Genomic DNA, 20,353 nt, shown 5'->3' on the forward strand with positions numbered 1-20,353 from the left:
AGCAGGTCAGGCAGCATCCAAGGAACAGGAGAATCGACGTTTCGGGCATAAGCCCTTCTTCAGGAAGGGCTTATGTCCGAAACGTCGATTCTCCTGTTCCTTGGATGCTGCCTGACATGCTGCGCTTTTCCAGCAACACATTTTCAGCTCTGATCTCCAGCATCTGCAGACCTCACTTTCTCCCCAAAAAAGTGAGACTGCAAGGTCAGATTTTCAAAGTTGGGTTCAGATCCCAAGTACAATCTAGAGAAAGCAGGCTGTACATGCAAAGCAAGGAAGTGGAGTCCACAAAAAAGGGACAGCATGTTTTCCACAAAGTCAGATCAAGCTTTTAATGAATCTGACAACTGGACATTAATGTGCTCCAGGCTATTTGAGTTCATTGAAACAGTGATTTAAAAAATGCCTTTTTTCCACAGGCCTTTTAACAAGCCCTTGAGGCATTTCATGGGCTGTGAAATGGCAGCAAGTGGTTTTTCAGTTTCCAACCCACCTGCTGGCTCTTTGAAAATTATCTGCAATTTGGATGGGATTCAAGGAGGTCTTGTGACAAACTGGATATTGACCCTGCACTTGAGACAGAAGTTCTGGATTCACATCAGTCCTGAAGTGGATGGCCAAGGAAGTGTCTTTAAAAGAACATGACAAATCTTACAAACATAGAAAGAGCAGGAGAGATTCCTGGCCAGCCATGTGATGGAAAGAATGTTGGATCCTCTACCATCACTTTCCATAGTTTTAGACCGTAATATGCCAATAAAACTGCATGCTGCCACAGTAACCCAGACTCCCAAAATGTATTGTGTCAAGCATGATGTGGGATATACAGCACAGAAGCAGCCCAATTAGTCCATGCTGATGTTTAGTCTCCAAGTGAGCTTCCTTGCAACTTTTCTCATCTAAATTTATGACTGCAACCATCTATTTCTTTCTCCTTTGCATGCTTGTCCAGCTCCTGCTCCAATGCATTGACAATATTCACCTCAATTATTCGGTGTGGCAGCACGTTCCATGTACTTAATCACTGTTTGGCTGATTAAATTACTTTTGAATTCTGTCAGAGTTCTTGATGACTATCTGAGAATGATGGATTAAAGTTATATCCTTCCCAATGAAGGAAACAATTTTAAACTGTCTAGCACACATCAAGATCCTGAGACATCCTGGAGAACCATAATTTTTAAGTTGTATCTGTAACTGATTCTGACCCTGTGTTTGAAGGACATCTGCTATTACTAGGCACATAAACACACGCACATATCTGCATTCAAGTGGAATCATGAGAGGCATTTACTGCCCAGTTAGGGCCTTTCAGCGCCTGGTGTCTTTAAAGGGTATCTGCAGACAAGCCAGATGATCCCAGTCCCTAACTTGATCCTGAGAATTCTGGAGGTTTATTCTCTTCAAGAGGCTGTGCAATTATTATCTGAACCCCCGGGTTTTTCCATTCCCACCATCCTCAGAGGCAGCAGGTTGCAGGGTATGAGATTTGAAAAAATCTGTCTTGTTACATGGTATTCCATGCTCCTGGAGTCACAGAACAAAGCCAGTGTAAAATGTGTTATCTTTGCGATGGTGAAGTAGTACTGCAGGGGTTGGGAACTTGCTGTGGGCCATGATGGAGGAGATGAAGTTTTAGACCAACAGAAACAGACTCTTCAGTCCAACTCGTCCAAAGCAACCAGGTATCCTGAACTGAGCTAATCCCATTTGCCTGTGTTTGGACCAAATCCCTCTGAACCTTTCCTATTCATGTACCTGTCCAAATATCTTTTAAATATTGTAATCATACCTGCATCTACTACTATGTCTCGTGGTTTATTTCATACATGCATTGCTGTCTGTGTGAAAAAAATGCCCCTCAAATCCCATTTAAGTCTTTCCCCTTTCACCTTGAACATATGTATCCAGTCTCTGCTTCTAACTCAAATCCTCCAGTCTTGAAAACACCTTCGTAAATTTGCTCTGTACCCTTTCTAATTTGATAACATCCTTCCAAAAGCAGGGCAACCAAAATTGTACACAGTATTCTAAATGTGGCCTGTACAATGTCCTGTACAGCTGCAACATGAGATCCTAACTCCTATACTCAACGCTCTGACCAATGAAGGCATGTGTACCAAATGCCTTCTTCACCTCCCTGTCTACCTGCAATGCCACTTTCAAGGAATTATGAACCTGCACTCCTAGGTCCCTTTGTTCAACAACACTTCCCAGGGTCCTACTATTAACCATCTAAGTCCTGCCCTGGTTTGCCTTCCAAAATGAAACATCTCACATTTATCTAAATCAAACTGCATCTGCCAGTTCTTGGCCCATCTGATCAAGATCTCGTTGTACTCTGAGATAACCTTCTTCACTGTCCACTATACCTCCAATTTTGGTGTCATGCATAAACTTACTCACCATACCTCCGATATTCTCAGCCAAATCATTGAATCAAATACCAAACAACAGTGGACCCGGAAGCTTTCCTTGTGGTATACTGCTGATCACTGGCCTCCAATCTGAGTAATAACTCTCTACCGCCACCCTCTGACTTCTACCATCAAGTCTTTTTGTATCCAATTGGTCAAAAGACATGAACGGATTATAAGCGCAAGGGTGTGACAAGGAGCATCTATGACTCTGTCAGGAACTGTGTGTAACAGATGAGGCTTAATCATTCATTTATACTGAAATGAGGTTAGTCTTGAACTTGTCTTTAATGTCAAATGTTACTGGCTATTCTTATGTCAACTGATCAAAGGTAGCCATGTAAATACTCAGTTAAAAAAGATGAGTAAATCAATTTCTAACTTAATCCATTAGTCAATTTGAATATGATAAGAATAGTTTTTAATTTACACATTGTTTATTGGTATCTGAATATTAGTCAATTTTTAACAGCAGAGATTGCTGTTAAATTTTAAATTTGGAGATTCATTCATCCATATCCCACTCTCTAATTGTGTTAACTAGACTTGCTGCATTATGTTCATTAGATTCCATCTTAGCTGAGACTAAAACTATCAAAACCATCCTTCCATTGGGAAGACAATTCAATGGTGGTAATGTCACATAAGTCGGAAACTCAGCTATCGCTGTGGAGTTCAAATCACACCAGAGTAGGTAATGGAATTTCAAATCAATTAATACATCAAGAGTTGGAAGCTAGACTCAGTAGTAGTCACCATGAAAGTATCATTAATTGCTGAAAAAAGTCATCTGGTTCGTTCATCTCCTTCAGGGAGGAAAATCTGCTGATGCTACCCAATCTGGTCTCCAGTGACTGCAGACCTATAGCAAAGTGGTTCAATTTTAAATGCCCTCTGAAATGACCTAACAAACTACTCAATTCATGGGCAATTGGGAAGGTGCATCAAATGCTGGCCTTGCTCGCTGTGTCCACATCACATGAAGGAGAATGATTGCCATGGAGAATGCAGCAGTTAATAATGGTTGACAATTCACTGTTAGGCTTTTTTTAAATGTTAAACTAAGTAGGGTTACTCTAATCGATCATGACATGGCTTTGAGAGATGAAGCAGTGATTGCTGCCATCTACCTTGTTGAATTTAAACAGGCGTGGTTCATAGACTAGCAATACCTCCACCAATCAGAGTCCATTTGCCAACCGATCAGCACTCTGCTCTCACAAAGTACAAGTGCAGTTTTCCCTTTAAATATGTATTCTGATGAATTGTCCTGACGAGTAAAAGACAAAAACTTTCACAATACTCAAGTTCTTAACTAACGAACAACTATTAATTGCTGCTATAAATCCCAATATGTTACTTGGAAGCATGAAACTTTCAGATTGCTGAAAAAGAGACATATGAAACTTTATCTTGCGCTCAGCAGGGCAGATACAAGAATATCAAATTTCAAAGGGAACAACAATTTATACTGCTTGAAAGAACTGCCAATTAGTTGACAAGTTAACTCTGATTTCATATGCACTGGTGAACTCAAGTCCCCTCGGCTTCTTTAAACGAAGAAAGTAAGCTAATGGTGCCATAGTCCTACCAGAGCATGGGGCTGCTCTCTCGTTAAAGATGAATGCTGGTGGTTTTACCTGAGGATCACCACGTCTCAGGCAAGGGGACTGTTGAAAAGGAGGCTCCTTTGTAGTAATTGAACCCATTCTGTTGATATCACACTGTACTGCAAACCACCCATCTAGCCAAATCAGCTAATTGACCACCAATAACAAAAAGAAGCAAAGTGTGGACATGTGCCAAATGGGGATAGAAGAATCTGGTCAGCTGCTATTTAAAAATGAAGACTTGCATTTATGCAGTATTGTCCAGGACATCCCAAAGCACCGTACAATCAGTTAAGTGTCAAAGAAGTTCAGTTGGCTGTTGTAACCTACGAAACTTGACAGTCAACTTGTGCTCAGAAAGCTCCCACAAGCAACTAAGTGATGATGAACTGTTTCCAGTGACTGCAGGATAAATATTGGTCCAGAACACATCGGAGAACTCCCCCACCATTTTTGAAATAATAGTCATTGGATTTTCTGAGGGTGCAGACAGTGCCTCAGTTCAACATCTCATCCAAAAGATTACATCTCTCACAATACAACTCACTCTTAGTACTACATTGGTGGGTGTCAGCTGAGTGTTTGTGCTCATGTCTGCAAGACATAAGTGGGAATGATCCAAAGTTCAGCATTCGCCCATTCACAATGCAACTCATATCTGTCTTACTGGAAGTGACTGGGGTTTTGTTTCTTCTGATTGCGAGCACTGAGCTCCTGTTGTTACATGGCACCTCTGTGCACAAATGTTAATGAGTGTTATTGTCAGGACTCCACTTTGATGGGTGACACAATAGGGAATGCTCCGTGGGCAAAACAGCTGACATAAACGTGTACTTTCCCTTTGATTTTTGTATTTTAGCAGACATTTCCTCCCTCCCATAATTTTAGCAAAGAGATACAGCATGTTATTGCTGACATTGCTGCTGTCCAAGGTTCAGCATTTGTGAATGCAGCCTAGTACTGTCTTTATTATGCACATTTGGTGTTTTCTTCAGCTTCAAACATGTTTTTTTATGATGGTGAGGACTTTAGATTCCAATAAGGCAGTTTAGAAACCTGGACTCGAAAACCTAATAATTTGATGCCTTGCCAAAATAAGCATGATTGGAAAAGTTGCTGGGATTGTAACGATCCAAATTGGTTCATGAATGTTCTTCAGAAATGGATACCTGATGCTTCGCTTTATGACACTTCAGAGGTAAAGCAAGCTCCTCAAAGAAACAGAATTGTATCTGTATAGCACAAACTCTAAACAAAACATAGAACAGTACAATGCAGGATCAGGCCCTTCAGCCCACAATGTATGTGCTGATCGTGATGCCATTCAATACGATTCCCATCTGCCTGTACGTGATCCACATCCCTCAATTCCTCACCTGTTCATGTATCTGTCCGAATCACTCTTAAGTTTTGCTATCATAATATCTCCCTAGACAGCATGTTCCAGGCATCTTCCACCCTCTGGGTAAGAAACTTGCCTCGCACACCTCCTTTAAACCCATGGCCCCTAGTATTTGACATTTGAAAGTGGGATAAAGACTCTTACTATCCACCCTATCCATGTCTCTCATAATTTTATATCCTTCCTTCAGATCATCCTTCAGCCTCTGATGTTCGAGTGAAACCAATCCAAGTTTGACCAACCTCACCTTATAGCTAATATATACTCCAATCCAGGCAACATCTAGGTAAACCTCCTCTGCATCCTCTCGAAAGCCTCCACATCCTTCCTGAAGTGTGGCAACCAGAAATGCACACAAGACATCAACTGTGGCCTCATTAATGTTTTATACAGCTGCAACATGGCTTACCACCTTTTATACTTAATGCCCTGACTGATGAAGACAAGCATGCGTACCCTTTCTTTCCCAGCTTATCCACTTGTGTTGCCACTTTCAGGGAGTGATGAACTTGCATCCCAAGATTGCATTGTATGTCAATGTTCCTCAGGGTGCTGTGATATACTGTATGCTTTCTTCAAGCATTTGGCCTCCCAAACATATGTCACCTCACTCTTATCTGGGTTAAAGTCCACCTTCCATTTCTCTGCTCAGCTTCCTAGCTGATCCAAATCCTGTTGTATCCTTTGCGAGCACAGCTCCACCTATTTGTCTGTCATCTGCAAACCTACTAACCAGACCACTTACATTTTCATCCAAATCATTGTATATTTATAAACAACAGAGGAACCTCACTGATCTTTGTGGAAAATACCACTGATCAGAGACCTTCAGTCAGAAAAAATCACCTCTCCACAATTACCCTCTATCTTCTACAACCAAGTCAATTTTAAATCCAACTTAGCAACTCACAGTGGATCCACGTAACTTCATCTCTGGAACAGCCTAGGGATCTTGTCAAATTCTTTCGTGAAGTCCAGACAAACAATGTTGACTACCCTACTGTCATCATCACTTCCTCATAAAACACAATCTAATTTGTGACTTCCCCTGCACAAAGCAATGCCAACTGTTCCTAATGAGTCAAATATTTGCCAAATGCGAGGAAATTCTGTCGCTAAGAATCTTTTCCAATAATTTCCCTACCACTGATGTAAGGCTCACCAGTCTATACTTTCCTGGATGATACTGGTTGCCCTTCTATTCTCCAGTCTTTGCCTAAGAGGATCAATGTTTTGGGCATAAGCCCTTCATCAGGAATGAGGCTTGTGGGCCGGTGGGGTGGAGGGGGGTGGGGGCTGGGGGGAGAAGGTAGCTGGGAATGTGATAGGTAGATGAAGGTGCAGGTGGAAGTGATAGGTCAGAGGGGAGGGTGGAGCGGATGGACGGGAAGGAAGAAGATGGACAGGTAGGTCCGGTCAAGGTGGCGGTGTCAACTTGGAGGCTTGGGACTGGGATAATGTAGGGGGAGGGGAAATGAGGAAACTAATGAAATCCACATTGATCCCGTGTGGTGGCACCTTCATCTACCTATCACATTCCCAGCTACCTTTTCCCCCCAGCCCCACACCCCTCCCCTTTATCTCTCAGTCCCCGTGACCCACAAGCCTCATTCCTGATGAAGGGCTTTTGCCCGAAACTTTGATTCTCCTACTCCTCAGATGCTGCCTGACCTGCTGTGCTTTTCCAGCAACACACTCTCATTTCAACTTGCCTGGCCATTTTCAGAGAATTATGCACCTGAATCCCAGAGTCCCTCTGCTTCTGTACTCTCTTCAAAGTTGTCCAATTGAGCCTGGATTGTATTTTTATGTTTCTTCAACCAAAACACATTACCTCACATTTCTCTGTATTGAAATTCAATATGGGGCATTTGCCCACGTGGCCAACTTGTCAATGTCTTGCTCAGCCTCACCTTCACATTTCTCCCTAGCTGAGTATCATCTGCAAATTTAGAGATTTTGTCCTCAAAACTCATCTCAAATCATTTGTATAAATCAGAAAAAGCAATGGCCCCAAATCAATGTCAACATCGAAAATCACTTTTAACTCATCTCCAGTCTGAGAAATATACTCTTAAAACAAGGAGTGTGGTGGAATTGTTCCTATTTGCCTGAATAAGGGCAGCTCCAACAACACTTAAAAGAGCTCGATGCCACCTAAGACAAAGCGACCTAACTGCCACTCCATCTAGCACTTTCAGTGTTCAGTCCCACGACCACTGATGCACAGTGTCAGCAAATTGTACTGTATACAAGATGCATTACAGGAACTCACCATAGATCTTTGGACAGCACCTTCCAAATCTATGACTTATACAAAGCAGCTGATACATGGGAAAACCATTCAGCTGCAAGTTCCCTCCAAGCCACTCACCATCCTGGCTTGGCAATATATCACCATTCCTTCACTGTCACTGGGTCAAAGTTCTGGAATGCTCTTCCTTACAGTGCTGTGGATCTACCTACACAGCATTGTCTCCAGTGGTTCAGTTCACCACCACCTTTTCAAGGGATGGACAATAAATTCTGGCTGAGCCAAAGATACCCATATCCCTGTGAATGAATGTGAAGAGAAGGACTCAATGAATTGTTGTCACCGATGTTTCTTTGAAAGCTGGCAGCCAATTTGTGCATAGCATGCTCATGCAAACAGCAATGTAACAATGAGCAGATTGGTTCAATTAGCAGTGTTCATAAACAATAAATATTGCCGAGCACACCAGGGAAACCTTCCCTTCTCTTCCTTGAAATACTGGCCTTATCTTCTTTTAGATTGACCTGAGAAGATATGCTGAGACTAGATTTCATGTGTCATCTGAAAGAGAGCATCTCCAACAGTACTGCATTCTTCAGTGGCATCGGGTTGGCGGATTTGAGCTATAGGGCGAGGCTGAATAGGCTGGTGCTGTTGTCCTTGGAGTATTGGAGGCTGAGGGGTGACCTTATAGAGGTTTATAAAATCATGAGGGGCATAGGTAGGGTAAATAGGCAAAGTCTTTTCCCAAGGGTGTGGGAGTCCAGAACTAAAGGGCATAGGTGACAGGGAAAGATATAAAAGGGACCTAAGGGACAACTTTTTCACGCAGAGGGTGGTGCGTGTATGGAATGAGCTGCCAGAGGAAGTGGTGGAGGTTGGTACACTGACAACATTTAAAAGGCATCAGGATGGGTATATGAATAGAAAGGGTTTAGAGGAATATGGGCCAAGTGCTGACAAACGGGACTAGATTAGGTTGGGATATCTGGTCGGCATGGATAAGTTGGACCGAAGGCTCCGTTTCCATGCTGTACATCTCTATGAATCTATGACTCCCTGGTGAACTGGGAAAGTCAGTCTGGATTTATTGTGCTTCAGCACTGGAGTGTGGACTTGACCCTTTGTGTTTGCCCCTTTGACTTAGAGATGACATTGCTACCCACTGAGTCAGGAGACATCACTAACAAGCCCAAGATCACTATCTCAAGCGTAACATTCCAAGGAGCAATAGAATGGGAAGCAGGTTTTAGCAGCTGACAGCTGGTTAACGGTTAGAGTTGCATGCTTTTAAGCAATCTAAATCAGAAGGAGAGATATTTTATTTAATCTGTGCTCTTTCAGTAAACCACTCATCAAATCAACACAATGAATCCACCAGGCTGCCAATCATTCTATTTCCGATTCAGCCTGAATACATTCAGAGATTTCACAGCGAGGCAGAGGAATTATTGTGTTTCATATTTCATATATGGGTTCAAGAACAAAGAACAGTGTTCTCAGAAAGAATCAGGATGTTGAAGATTAAATAACAGTGTGAAAATCTGCTCCTAATCAAGCAACCCACTTTTTGATCAATTCCACTTAGTTTTTTTCTGTATCAGTAATCAGCAGGCAATTTTGTTAAAAAAAATAATCTGGTTGGCTGCACAGAATCGGTTGTCCAAGAAAAACTACCTGTTCAATGTCTAATTCTCAAGTAAATGCTGCCAGAGAGGAGAAAAGGTGCGATCGTGTGGTTGTGTAGACACTGGTCATATATGATGTTTCAATTTGTGGAGCTGAAAATCTATGAAGAGGGAAGATAGGTTTGTGTTTTAAAACAGAAAAGTCCGCATTCTTTTAAACCACCTACTTCTCAAAGTCTGGGTGATTATTGGTTACTCTGAAAACCTTTCAGTTTGAAAATTTTTCTCGGACTGTGGGGAAAAAGCAGGAGGATAGGGACTAATTGGCCTTCGTTTTAATTCTCCACTTTGCTATCATGCTGACATCCCCGTCCTTAGCCTGCTGCGGTGTTCCAGTGAAGCTCAAAGGAATTTTGAAGAAGAGAACTTCAGCTCGCAATTAAACTCTGGACTCGTTCGGACCTGACATGGTGTTTTACAATTTCCAGTCAAAAGCTCAGAGTGCGTTTGTTTTGTTAGCAATGTTTCCATTTTTCTTTTCTCTTTCAGTCAGCAGCACACCTGCTGGAAGCATATTTTTTGTTAATTTCCTTCTTTTCTTGCCCCAGCACCACTCCCTTAGACCCTGGAGTACCAACCTATCACAGACTTATCTTTAGCCCTTGTTCCAACCACTCTTTGCTCAAAACCTGTTACATTGCAAACCTCTTCCAGTTCTGATGAAAAGTTACAAATGTGAGACATCACCTCTGTTTTTCTCTCTCCACAGATACTGCCTTAACCTGCTAAATTACTCCAACATTTTCTGTTTAAATTTAGATGCAGAGTGTACAATGTTCTGCTTACTCATGAGAAACTAACTGGATCACTCTTTCATGGAGCTAGCACCCACATTATGGGATAAGAAGCCTCCTGTAAACAGAATGATTATGTTATGGCTGTGCATTCAAAATGCACTCTCGTCTGACACTTCAGTGCAGTGCAGAGGGTGTGTTGTGTTGTCTGAGGGATTGTTCTTCCAACAAGATGATACACTGAGACCACCTGCCAATTCAAGGTAACATGAAAGATACAGCCATCCTGTTAGGAAGCTCCCTTTATATTCTGGATCCGTAGATAATTTTTCAGTCATTCAAAAAACATGTTAGCAGGTCATTTATTTATTCACACCTTGTGAGATCTCACTCTACCCGAACTGGCCACTACATATGTTGGCATAAAAAGTGACTGCATGTCAAAAACAATCAGTGGATGGAATAGCCTCCTTTTGTGTCATAAATCACTGTTGATAACTCCAATCATTGTCTGCGTTGATGATGTGCATGACAGAGGATACACAGTTGATACAGTGTGGCCCGAGAAAAAGCACAGCAGGTCAGGCAGCATCCGAGGAGAAGAGAGTTGATGTTTTGGGCATAATGCTTCCTCAGGACTGAAGTGTCGACTCTTTTGTGCCTTGGATGCTGCCTGACCTGCTGTGCCTTTTCCAGAGCTACGCTTTGTCAACTTTTACTCTCCAGCATCTGCAGTCCTCACTTTCTCCTATCAGATAGAATACAAAAAGAACTCTTCACCTATGTCCACACTGACATTTCTAACTAGAGGCTGAAATGTATACAGGGAGCAGTGTGTACAGCTCTGAGCAGGACACTTCCAAAAGGACCTGCAGACCCTGAAGAGCGTTCAGTACAAACGCACCAGAGCATGACCAAGGATTCAAAGTTTAGACTCTGAGGAAAAATCACATTAACCAGGCTTGTACTCCCAGTTAAGAAAGTGCTAAAATAATATAATTAAACATGAGATCAACAAACAGATGGAGAGAGTTCGGATAAAGATCTTATTCTTGTGGTGCAGTAATACTGTCCCTTACCTCTTAACTATGAGAAGCAAGTTCAAATGTGGCCTGTTTCATACATGTGTCATAGCAACTTGGAATGGATTCATTGAAAATACCTAAAAGGATGATTGGGAGTCTGTGGTGCAGTGGCAGTGTCTCAACCTTGAGGCCAAAAGATCTGTGTTGTAAAGAACGTATTCTGTGCAAAGTGCTTGTGGTGCAGTGATAGTGTCCCTATTTCTGCACCAAGTGCCCTGGATTCAAGTCTAACCTGATCCAGAGATGTGGAATAATATCTCTGAACCAGTTGATTAGAAACTATCAATGAAGTAGGTGCAAGTGATTGATTGGGCTGTCTCTATTGCTATTGTCTCAATCCCAGATTGAATGGACTGTGCCGAGATCAGAAAACACTCTCTGCTTTCAATGCAAATATATCCTTCTTTAACTAAGGAGACTAAAACTGTGCATGGTACTCCAGTTCTTATTGATCACACTCATGGTCCACAGATAGCTGGTGTGGGCACTGATATGCTTCTGAGGTTGGAGTAGAGGAATCAAAGCTTTATCTGCACAAGGCAAAGTTACCTGACGTCAGAGTTTGTAATGCTCCCACAGACCCGACGCCTGAAGTAGGAAGTGTTATATTCTTCACCATTCCAATCCATCACCTTGAGCAGCACCAAAATGTTAAAGGAAAAGTAAAGTGTAAGTCAACTGGTTTGTCGACACACGTTCAGAACTGTGGTGACCTTGGATGAGGAGAAAGAACTCTGTTAATGATTAAAACCAGAAAGGATGCATAAGTACATACTCGCTCTTCTGTCCTTGTACAAATACTTTGTTCTTGTCATTAGCAGCTATTCCTCATTTGGTGCATGACAGTGGCTCAGAGACCTGAGTTCTTCCTGTAGATCCTTAAACGACATAACAGGTCAATTCTCAACCACAGATGTTTGGGCATGTCGAGTTGGATGTCCAACAACGTAGTTGAAACTGGAGTGCAGGGTTTGATTCCTTTACTTTCATTCTCAGCCACCATCCAGCCTCATCATCAAAACGTCATGACTTGTGTGAAGCAGCTTGACAATCAAGATGTTGTCATTGATGAATAGTTGACATAAAGTTCCTTCCAGTGCTGCCACACTTCCAGAAGAGCTTCAGGATGTCTTTTGAACATTTTCATTGTCCTCCCCAGTGTACTGGCCATTTGCAAGTTGACAAAACAGCTGGCAGGGAGGTGCTTTTCGTCCATTTGATTACAGTTTACGGTCCATACAGAAGATTTTGCAGGAGCTTTTCAAGGGCTGGTTTCAAGGAGGACACAAGTGTTTATTTACTAATCCCTCCCGCTGAATCTGGAAAGTGCAGTAGACATATGGAATTTGTTTTGCATTCTAATTATGACTTCATATGGCGCTGATACATGGTCCAGGTATCATTGCAGTTCAGGACTGTGGTGATATATATGCACTGTACACTTTGACTTTTGTTGACTTACAGAAATCTTTTTGTGTAACACTGACTGTCATAGTTTGTAGATGACTGACTGGAGCAGATGATCTGATACTGGAATTTCTTTTCAATAGTGGCCTTTTGTAAAGGTAGGGGAACAATAAAAAGCATTTAGCGTACCGTATTTCAGAAGGAGAACACAGGGATGAATTAATCTCAGTGAGAAAGCTGCAATGAACCAGAACTGAATGAAAAACACCAAAGTCTGCAATCCAGTACAGATATTAAATACTAGTTTCCAGAGAAGTTGCATTGGTCTTGAAATGTTAACTCTGTTTCTCTCTCTGCAGATGCTCCCAGATTTGCTGAGTTTCCCCAGGACTATTTTTTACTTTAGATCTTCAGCATCTGTTAAAAGCTGATGGGATTTTTCTGCCTTCATGAAGATTCCATGCATGCATTCATCCCATGGATTTAGGGGAAAAAGAACCCCTACCTCTCACTTCTGACTTCAGGAATGTGGCATTTATAAATGGCTTCAGGAAGGGAGCTAAATCACTCCATGGAAACTAGCAAGGTATTTAGCTCTTGCCCGTCTCAGAAAATTCCTGACGTCCATTTTCCTGACTATTTCCTGTGGTTGAGGAAGTCAGTCTGGCTTTAGACAGATGGGTGCACATGCACACGCACAATTCTCTGTAATTGTTTCACTCACACTGATGAAGTTCCATTGTCTTTAAATATTAATTACATGACAGGAATATTATAAATACAAAGGAATTACTCCCAAAGGCAGTTATTTAGTTTGTGTCTGTAGTTTATATATGAACCTTCATAAAGTATTCATGAAATAAATTAATATGGGAACATTGCTGAGATAAATGAGCATGTCTTCTCACACTAAATGCCCCATGTGATATATTTCACCTCTTCCTTCTTGTTTATACTATGGTTATGTTAATGATTTTAGGACCATCAGATTACAGCAATGACAGCTTTTGTGATGATGACATGAAGATAATGTGAATTATACAGTGAAAAAGACTGCAGGGCACTAATATCCACTGTCTCATAACTATTCCATTTAGATCAAGTACCTAATCTATTATTCCATAAAGAGTGCTCATATCTTCCATTGATAAAAAAACATTTAATGTTCCACCCCACTTACGGTGTGATTTTTCCCAGTTGTCTTCGCAATCGATCTGAGACGGGTACAGCTGAGAACTGACGTGAGTCAAACAGTCAAGGCAGGCAGGGATAAGGTAGGAAGACAGATGAACTCAGGGCATGGTTAGGAACATGGGACTGGGATATCACAGCAATTATGGAAACATGGCTCAGGGAAGGGCAGGACTGGCAGCTGAATGTTCCAGGATACAAATGCTACAGGAAGGATAGAAAGGGAGGCAAAAGAGGAGGGGGAGTGGCATTTTTGATAAGGGATAGCATTACAGCTGTAGTGAGGGAGGATATTCCTGGAAATACATCCAGGGAAGTTATTTGGGTGGAACTGAGAAATAAGAAAGGGATGATCACCTAATTGGGATTGTATTATAGACCCCCCCAATAGTCAGAGGGAAATTGAGAAACAAACTTGTAAGGAGATCTCAGCTATCTGTAAGAATAATATGGTGGTTATGGCAGGGGATTTTAACTTTCCAAACATCGACTGGGACTGCCATAGTGTTAAAGGTTTAGATGGAGAGGAATTTCTTAAGTGTGCACAAGACAATTTTCAGTCACTTGGGTTGCTAAGTTTCAGTGGGCCAACACCTGACTGTCCATGACACTCAGCAAGGACCCAGCTTCCTACCATGGTTACTGCTCTGCTCGGTGAAAGGAAAACACAACAATAACTCAGTGTTTTTGTCACTTGGGTAGGTGAATGGTGAAGTCAAAAGAATTGACAGCTCAGTATCCAATCCACGTTCAAATGCATACATATTAATTTTCTGTTAATTGTATTGTTAAAGTTCAGCACAAAACGAGGCATTTTACAGATTTCAGGATTCAGCACTGACTTCCACAATTTCAGACCATGAACTTTGTTCTCCGTTTTGATTACAAGGAGCCTGACGAGCCCAACGCCCCCCTCTTCACCACTCCCAACAAAGATTACCTCTTTGCGAATCCCACCGACTATCATCTCTCCTCCACCGACCATTACCGCCCACTTTGCCTTGGGCTGTAAAACTCCCCACCACCTGTTCCATTTGCTTCCCCGTCTCCAACCACCATCCACCCCGCCTTTTTCAAAGCATAGAATCCATCACTTTTCACTGCTCCAGAATGGTTAACTCTTTTTTTCTCTCACGAAAATGCTACCAGACCTGCTGACGTTTTCCAACACTTTCTGTTTTTATTTCAAGATTCCATAATCCGCGTGACTTTTATTCGGTAGAAGGGCTTGCTAAGAAGAAGTATCTTGCATGCATGAAGAAAACCGCAGGGATATTGTGTTGGTCGATCGGAGGCAGAGACGTGCAAAGCTGCATTCTCGAATAAATCTGCTAAACAAAAGGATCCATGTCTACTCCTGGACGTCACCCGGGTCAAGTCCATTTAACAGCACACGTGTGTTTAAACACCTCTGCGACTTTGTGTGTGGGAATATGACTGTTGTGTGTGCTTAAGTGATTGACTGTATGGAACTGAGTGTGAGAGTTAATAAATTCACATGTAACGAGTTTAAATGTGCAGTCAGGAGGAGTGACAGCAGACACATGGTATAAGCATTCTATTATATCATTGTCGAGACTCATACCCTAAATACAAGGGGTTGTCCGATCGAAGCACACTCACACACACGCTCACACACACAAAACTCAAATAAACGATATTTCGCGTGCTTGCTTGCATCCACAGTATCCTCCAGAAAAACAAACCGACATGAAAATACAGCCAAACACACAATCCGATGTGTCCACACATCGATACATAACTCACACTCAAAACCCTCTCGTCTCACCCACACACACTCCCCCATCCACGAGACTCAGAATTATATCTCAGTATGAGCCAATAGTTTCACTAACTTCATAGTCCCTGATGAAAAAAAAAGATGGGGATAAACTTGAACACTGGCTACATTTAGAAAAAAAAACAGAAAATAATACAGATTACACGGGGCGGCACGGTGGCTCAGTAGTTAGCACTGATGCCTCACAGCGCCATGGCTCTCGGTTCGAGTCCCACCTTGGGCAGCTGTCTGTGTGGAGTCCTTCCCCACGTCCCCTACGGGTTCAATCCAAAGATGTGCACGTCAAGGTGCCATGCTAAATCGCACAGGTGCATTAGTCAAAGGGAAACATAGGGTAGGGGAATGGGTCTCGGTGGGTTACTCCTTGGAGGGTCAGTGTGGACTTGATGGGCCTGTTTCCATACTGTAGAGAAACTAATCTCCATATTGAAGGAAAATATGCAGATGGTAATGAGCTAAATTAGTAATAAATAAATAACTTTTGATACCGATTTATTTTTGAGTTAATTTAAAAATAAGATGTTATAAACGCCTGGTTAACTCCTGATTCCCGAGACCTGGAATGGAGGTGAAAGGCTTCATCCAAGCTCCTTCACGCTCCTTCCCAGATTGCAAAAGGAAGGTCCCTTCTCTTTCTCAGCAGCATACCACACCCTTAGTACAGCAAGTGGTAGTGTGTTACAGTTGACTCAAGGAGTCTGATCTGCCGGAGCAGCACACATTATTCTATGTGTGCTGTTGCCTGGAGTTACAGCTAATGATGGCAGAGGCTTCAATGTTTTCTCCATGACTTGGCTGACTGGCAATCTCTGCCACTCTTACAACCCGAACTGTCGAATAATTTCTAACCCTTCAAGGAAAGAATGATTCTTAGAGTCCCTGGCTCTGAGAGCATGACATGCCTTCCATCTGTGATTACTTAACGCCTTATGGAATCCCTGGACTGATTGTGTATGTAATTGTACGCTAGAGGTCACTCTCAGGCCAGTGTTCAGTCCTATTATTAAATAATTACTAGCCATACTTCACCCCTTCCCTGGAATTATCCGGTTAATTTATTCTGATGCTTTCTCTACTGGAGTTGCAAAGTGAGCTCCGAGGCGAGTTGGAAGGAAACAAAATAAAGAGCAAAATATTCATATTTATAGTGCAACCATCACAACCTTAGGTTGTCTTAAAATACTTCACAAACCATGAATTAAATTCGATGTATAGCACAGAAACAGGTCATTCCAAAGCGAATGATCTGCTCAAGCCTCATCCCACCTTTCCTCCAGTAAATGTACCATCGTAACCCTCCACTCCCTTGTCTCTCATTTGCTTGTCCAAGTTTCTCATAAAATCACGAGGGGCATGGATAGAATAAATAGACAATGTCTTTTCCCTGGGATCGGGGACTCCAGAACTAAAGGGCATAGGTTCAGGTGAGGGGAGAAAGATATAAAAGGGACCTAAGGGATAACTTTTTCGCACAGAGGGTGGTGTGTATATGGAATGAGCTGCCAGGGGAAGTGGTGGAGGTTGGTACAATTACAACATTTAAAAGGCATCTGGATGTGTATATGAAAAGGAAGGGTTTAGAGGGACATGGGCCAGGTGCTGGCAAATGGGACTAGATTAATTTAGGATATCTGGTCAGCATGGATGAGTTGGACTGAAGGGTCTGTTTCCATGCTCTACGTCTCTGTGTGTCTATTACTCGAATTAATTTTAAACACTCCCTGTCCTAACAACTTCCATATTCTCATCACTTTTCCAGTGAAGCAGTATTTTATGAATAACCTGTTGGTGACTGTCTTCTATTATGGGCATATCACTAAATAGAGTCACTGTTGTACCACAGGATATGCGGCAACCAATTTGTGCACAGAAGAACCCGACAAACAGTAAAGTGTTAATTGTTTGAAGGATAAATATTGGCTGGGAAACTGGGGGAGAATTTTCCTCCTTTCCTATTCTGCATTGGGACTTTTCTTTAAATTAAAGGTGCAACATGAGCTGTTGGTCTCCTTTCAAGAGTGGCAGTGGGTAATGTTACATTTACCCCAAGAAAGGGCAAATGGGGCCAGGATTTAACATCTCAAAAATGGTTCCTCTGACAGTGCAGCGTTCCTCCAGTCCGGCAGTGGAACACTTTGGCCAAGAGGTGAGAATTCGGCCAAGGACACTGAGCATTTGTTTTCACAATCGTCTTGGGACACCGGGTAACACCGCGGAAAGGGGTAACCACAGATGAATGAGGGCTGGAGGGAGATTCGGAATTGATTCTGAGAAAATAAGGAGCAATTAAAAGGAAAGAGTTAAAAGAAACGAAAAAAACAACCCGGAGAAGGGATAGATGCAAAATGGAATAAAACATAACACCACAATAAAATTCCGTAAAATAGCGCCAGTGATTTGAAGAAGGGAATGGACAAAGTAATGTGCTCCAGCCATCTACAGCACACTCTCTCCAATTTCCACTCAGGGCTAATGCTGAGCTTTCTGTCTCGCACACACGTTCAGTCCGAGCCTCTTGCTTGCGTTCATTCTGACGCCAACTGCTTCTCTCGTCTTTGTTCTCCAGGTTACCCTGAGACCTCAGCCAGCTCCCCTCCCCTCCCCGACCGAAAGGAACAGTCTGGAGGAAGGAAGTGCCCCCCATTTCCCTCGAGGTCTCGCTGTATCCCGCCGACCAGGGTTCGGTGAGAACTCATCTTTCTCTCTGTACACATAGCGATTCACTGGGACAGAGGCAAAGCGGTGTTGGAAACCTGGATTTTCTCTCCTGCCCGCCCAGTCCACGAGAGTCAAGTTTTTGCTCCAGATCTCAGCTGCACAGGAGAAGGAAGGCAATGCCAGGATTTTCATGAAGTTAATTGCAACTGAGCTTCAAATAGGAGTCAGGCTCCGGTGGGAAAGAGAATCGATGCTCTCATTCTCAGCAAAGATCTATAAACCAAGTTATCATTTCCATTCCTTGTGATCACCAGAACCCCTCTTAAAGGAGACGTCCCTGCCCAGCTGTGAGAGCTGGCGGAGAGCTGGACGAATTCAATACATCAAATTAAGAGGGGCAGCGGACCACAGTTGGCAATGAAGGCATTTTAATTCCGCCTGGAGCTGAGCCTGGACGCAAGCCCAACAGAAATTGCAAGACTGGAGTGGCGGGAGTGTCCGCTTTAAGGGGATTGCACAGTAGGAGACACTATTTGAGAAGGTCGTTGGAAGTGAGGAGCCGTGTGGGGAGCCGGAAGATTTAGCCGACGCTGCGAACTGGACCGATCGCTTTTGCCAGGAGTGATATTTTTTAAAAAAATCAATCTAGTCTCTCACAGTCATAGGGATAGTAACTCCTCCAATGCGAATGTTATGCGTGTTGTATGAGGAATGTGAGCTGGGAGATGGCTGCACGCTCGTTTCAATGTGGAATCCAAGGGGCATCATCAGTGGACTGAGAGACTGATGTCAGTTTCCAGTTCAGTTAAAATCCTCCTCTCACCAAGAGGTTAAACCATTCCAAAAGTCAACGCCAAATCTGCTGAGAATCTACCATGATCTGTGTAAACCTCTTCATCTTTCTGATTTTTATAGGTGAGTGAATCGTTCCAACAATATTCTGCCTGTTGGCGAATTTAGGAGGGAGCGGAGACCAAGTGTCAGGTGCTCAGACAGAAAGTCAACTGACTGGGGGACCAGGGGAAAGTCGCTTCATGAAATGGAGTTTCAGGGACAGTGACGGGACAGAGTCGAGGGATAGCTCACTGACGAACGCGGAGATTGAGAAGGGGGGGGGGGGGGGCAGCGGAGGGGGCTGGCGGTTAGAGCAGGGCAGGATAAAATGCCAAATGATCCATCTCCATTCCGCTCTTGCGGCTGTGAGCGTCAAACCAGACGGGGTTACAAAGTCGTCCGACAGTCACTGGCTTGAAAGCGAGCGAGTGTCTGTTTCATCCAGTGCGATAGCTGGAGACAAATTATAAACGCTGTGAAGGATCTTTGTTTCTCTGCGTGAGATCTGTAAGGAATTCATTTCACCAGAAGTGCCGAGACTGAGCATTTAACCTGTTTGTGCGAGAAATTGCTGATGCTAACAACTAAAGCGGGATTATTGCAACGATAAATACTGCAAATAGCAAATGTGGCTCTTTGGAATAAGTTGGACGATATATTTACGTGGAAGTTTGACAAACACAGGATCAGAATGAATAGAAGGAAACACTGATTGGGCGAGAAGAAAGACAGGGTGAGAAGCGACTGCTGTGACGCATGAACACTAGAATAGAGCAGTTGGGCCGAACGGTCTGTTTCTGTGTCTAAATGATGAGAGTAAATGGAGATGTCATTGGGAGAGGTGAAGTTCATAATCACAAGGGGAGAACGGTGGAGGGAGACAATGAGACAGAAATCGGGAGCTGCACAGAGAGGGACGGTGGAGCTCAGTGTAATGTGAGCGTTAAAATATCAACCTCAACACGTCTGGATGTCCCGAGGAGGGAGGTGGAGTCATGAAAATAAGATCCCAAAATGTGGACAGGGAGAAAGCAAGAAGACGAGCAGGAGCTGCTGGATTGAGTATTTTCAGAGCTGAGGGGAAAGTAATCTGGAGAGAAATAAGGATAAATGTAAACAAATGGACGGGAAGGTGGGGGGAACCTGCTCGTGTTGGCACAGACAGCGTTTCTGACTGCACTCACCGGCTCCCAGTGCTCCCAGACCTTCCCCGATTGCTTACCAGTGCCACTGTGGGCTGGGAATCTATCCACGGAGTCTATCGGGTACTCA

The 20,353-nt window shown here is 43.0% G+C and overlaps 1 protein-coding gene across 2 annotated transcripts in view; it reads left to right on the top strand.

Annotated features, from left to right (window-relative positions):
- The first annotated feature begins 17,196 nt into the window (after window positions 1–17,196).
- The window catches only part of LOC122543017 (GDNF family receptor alpha-2-like), a 311,320-nt gene continuing 308,163 nt past the window's right edge, over window positions 17,197–20,353 (top strand). The window contains exon 1 of one of the 2 annotated variants that reach the window (XM_043681193.1): window positions 17,197–19,162. In XM_043681193.1, the coding sequence (XP_043537128.1) occupies window positions 19,123–19,162 (40 nt within the window). In that variant the 5' untranslated portion in view covers window positions 17,197–19,122. Of the gene's footprint in view, window positions 19,163–19,518; window positions 19,815–20,353 lie in introns of those variants that run through there. The other variant, XM_043681194.1, reaches the window with a different exon arrangement.

The sequence above is a fragment of the Chiloscyllium plagiosum genome, chromosome 42 (assembly GCF_004010195.1).
Source record: "Chiloscyllium plagiosum isolate BGI_BamShark_2017 chromosome 42, ASM401019v2, whole genome shotgun sequence".
Lineage (NCBI taxonomy): Eukaryota > Metazoa > Chordata > Chondrichthyes > Orectolobiformes > Hemiscylliidae > Chiloscyllium > Chiloscyllium plagiosum.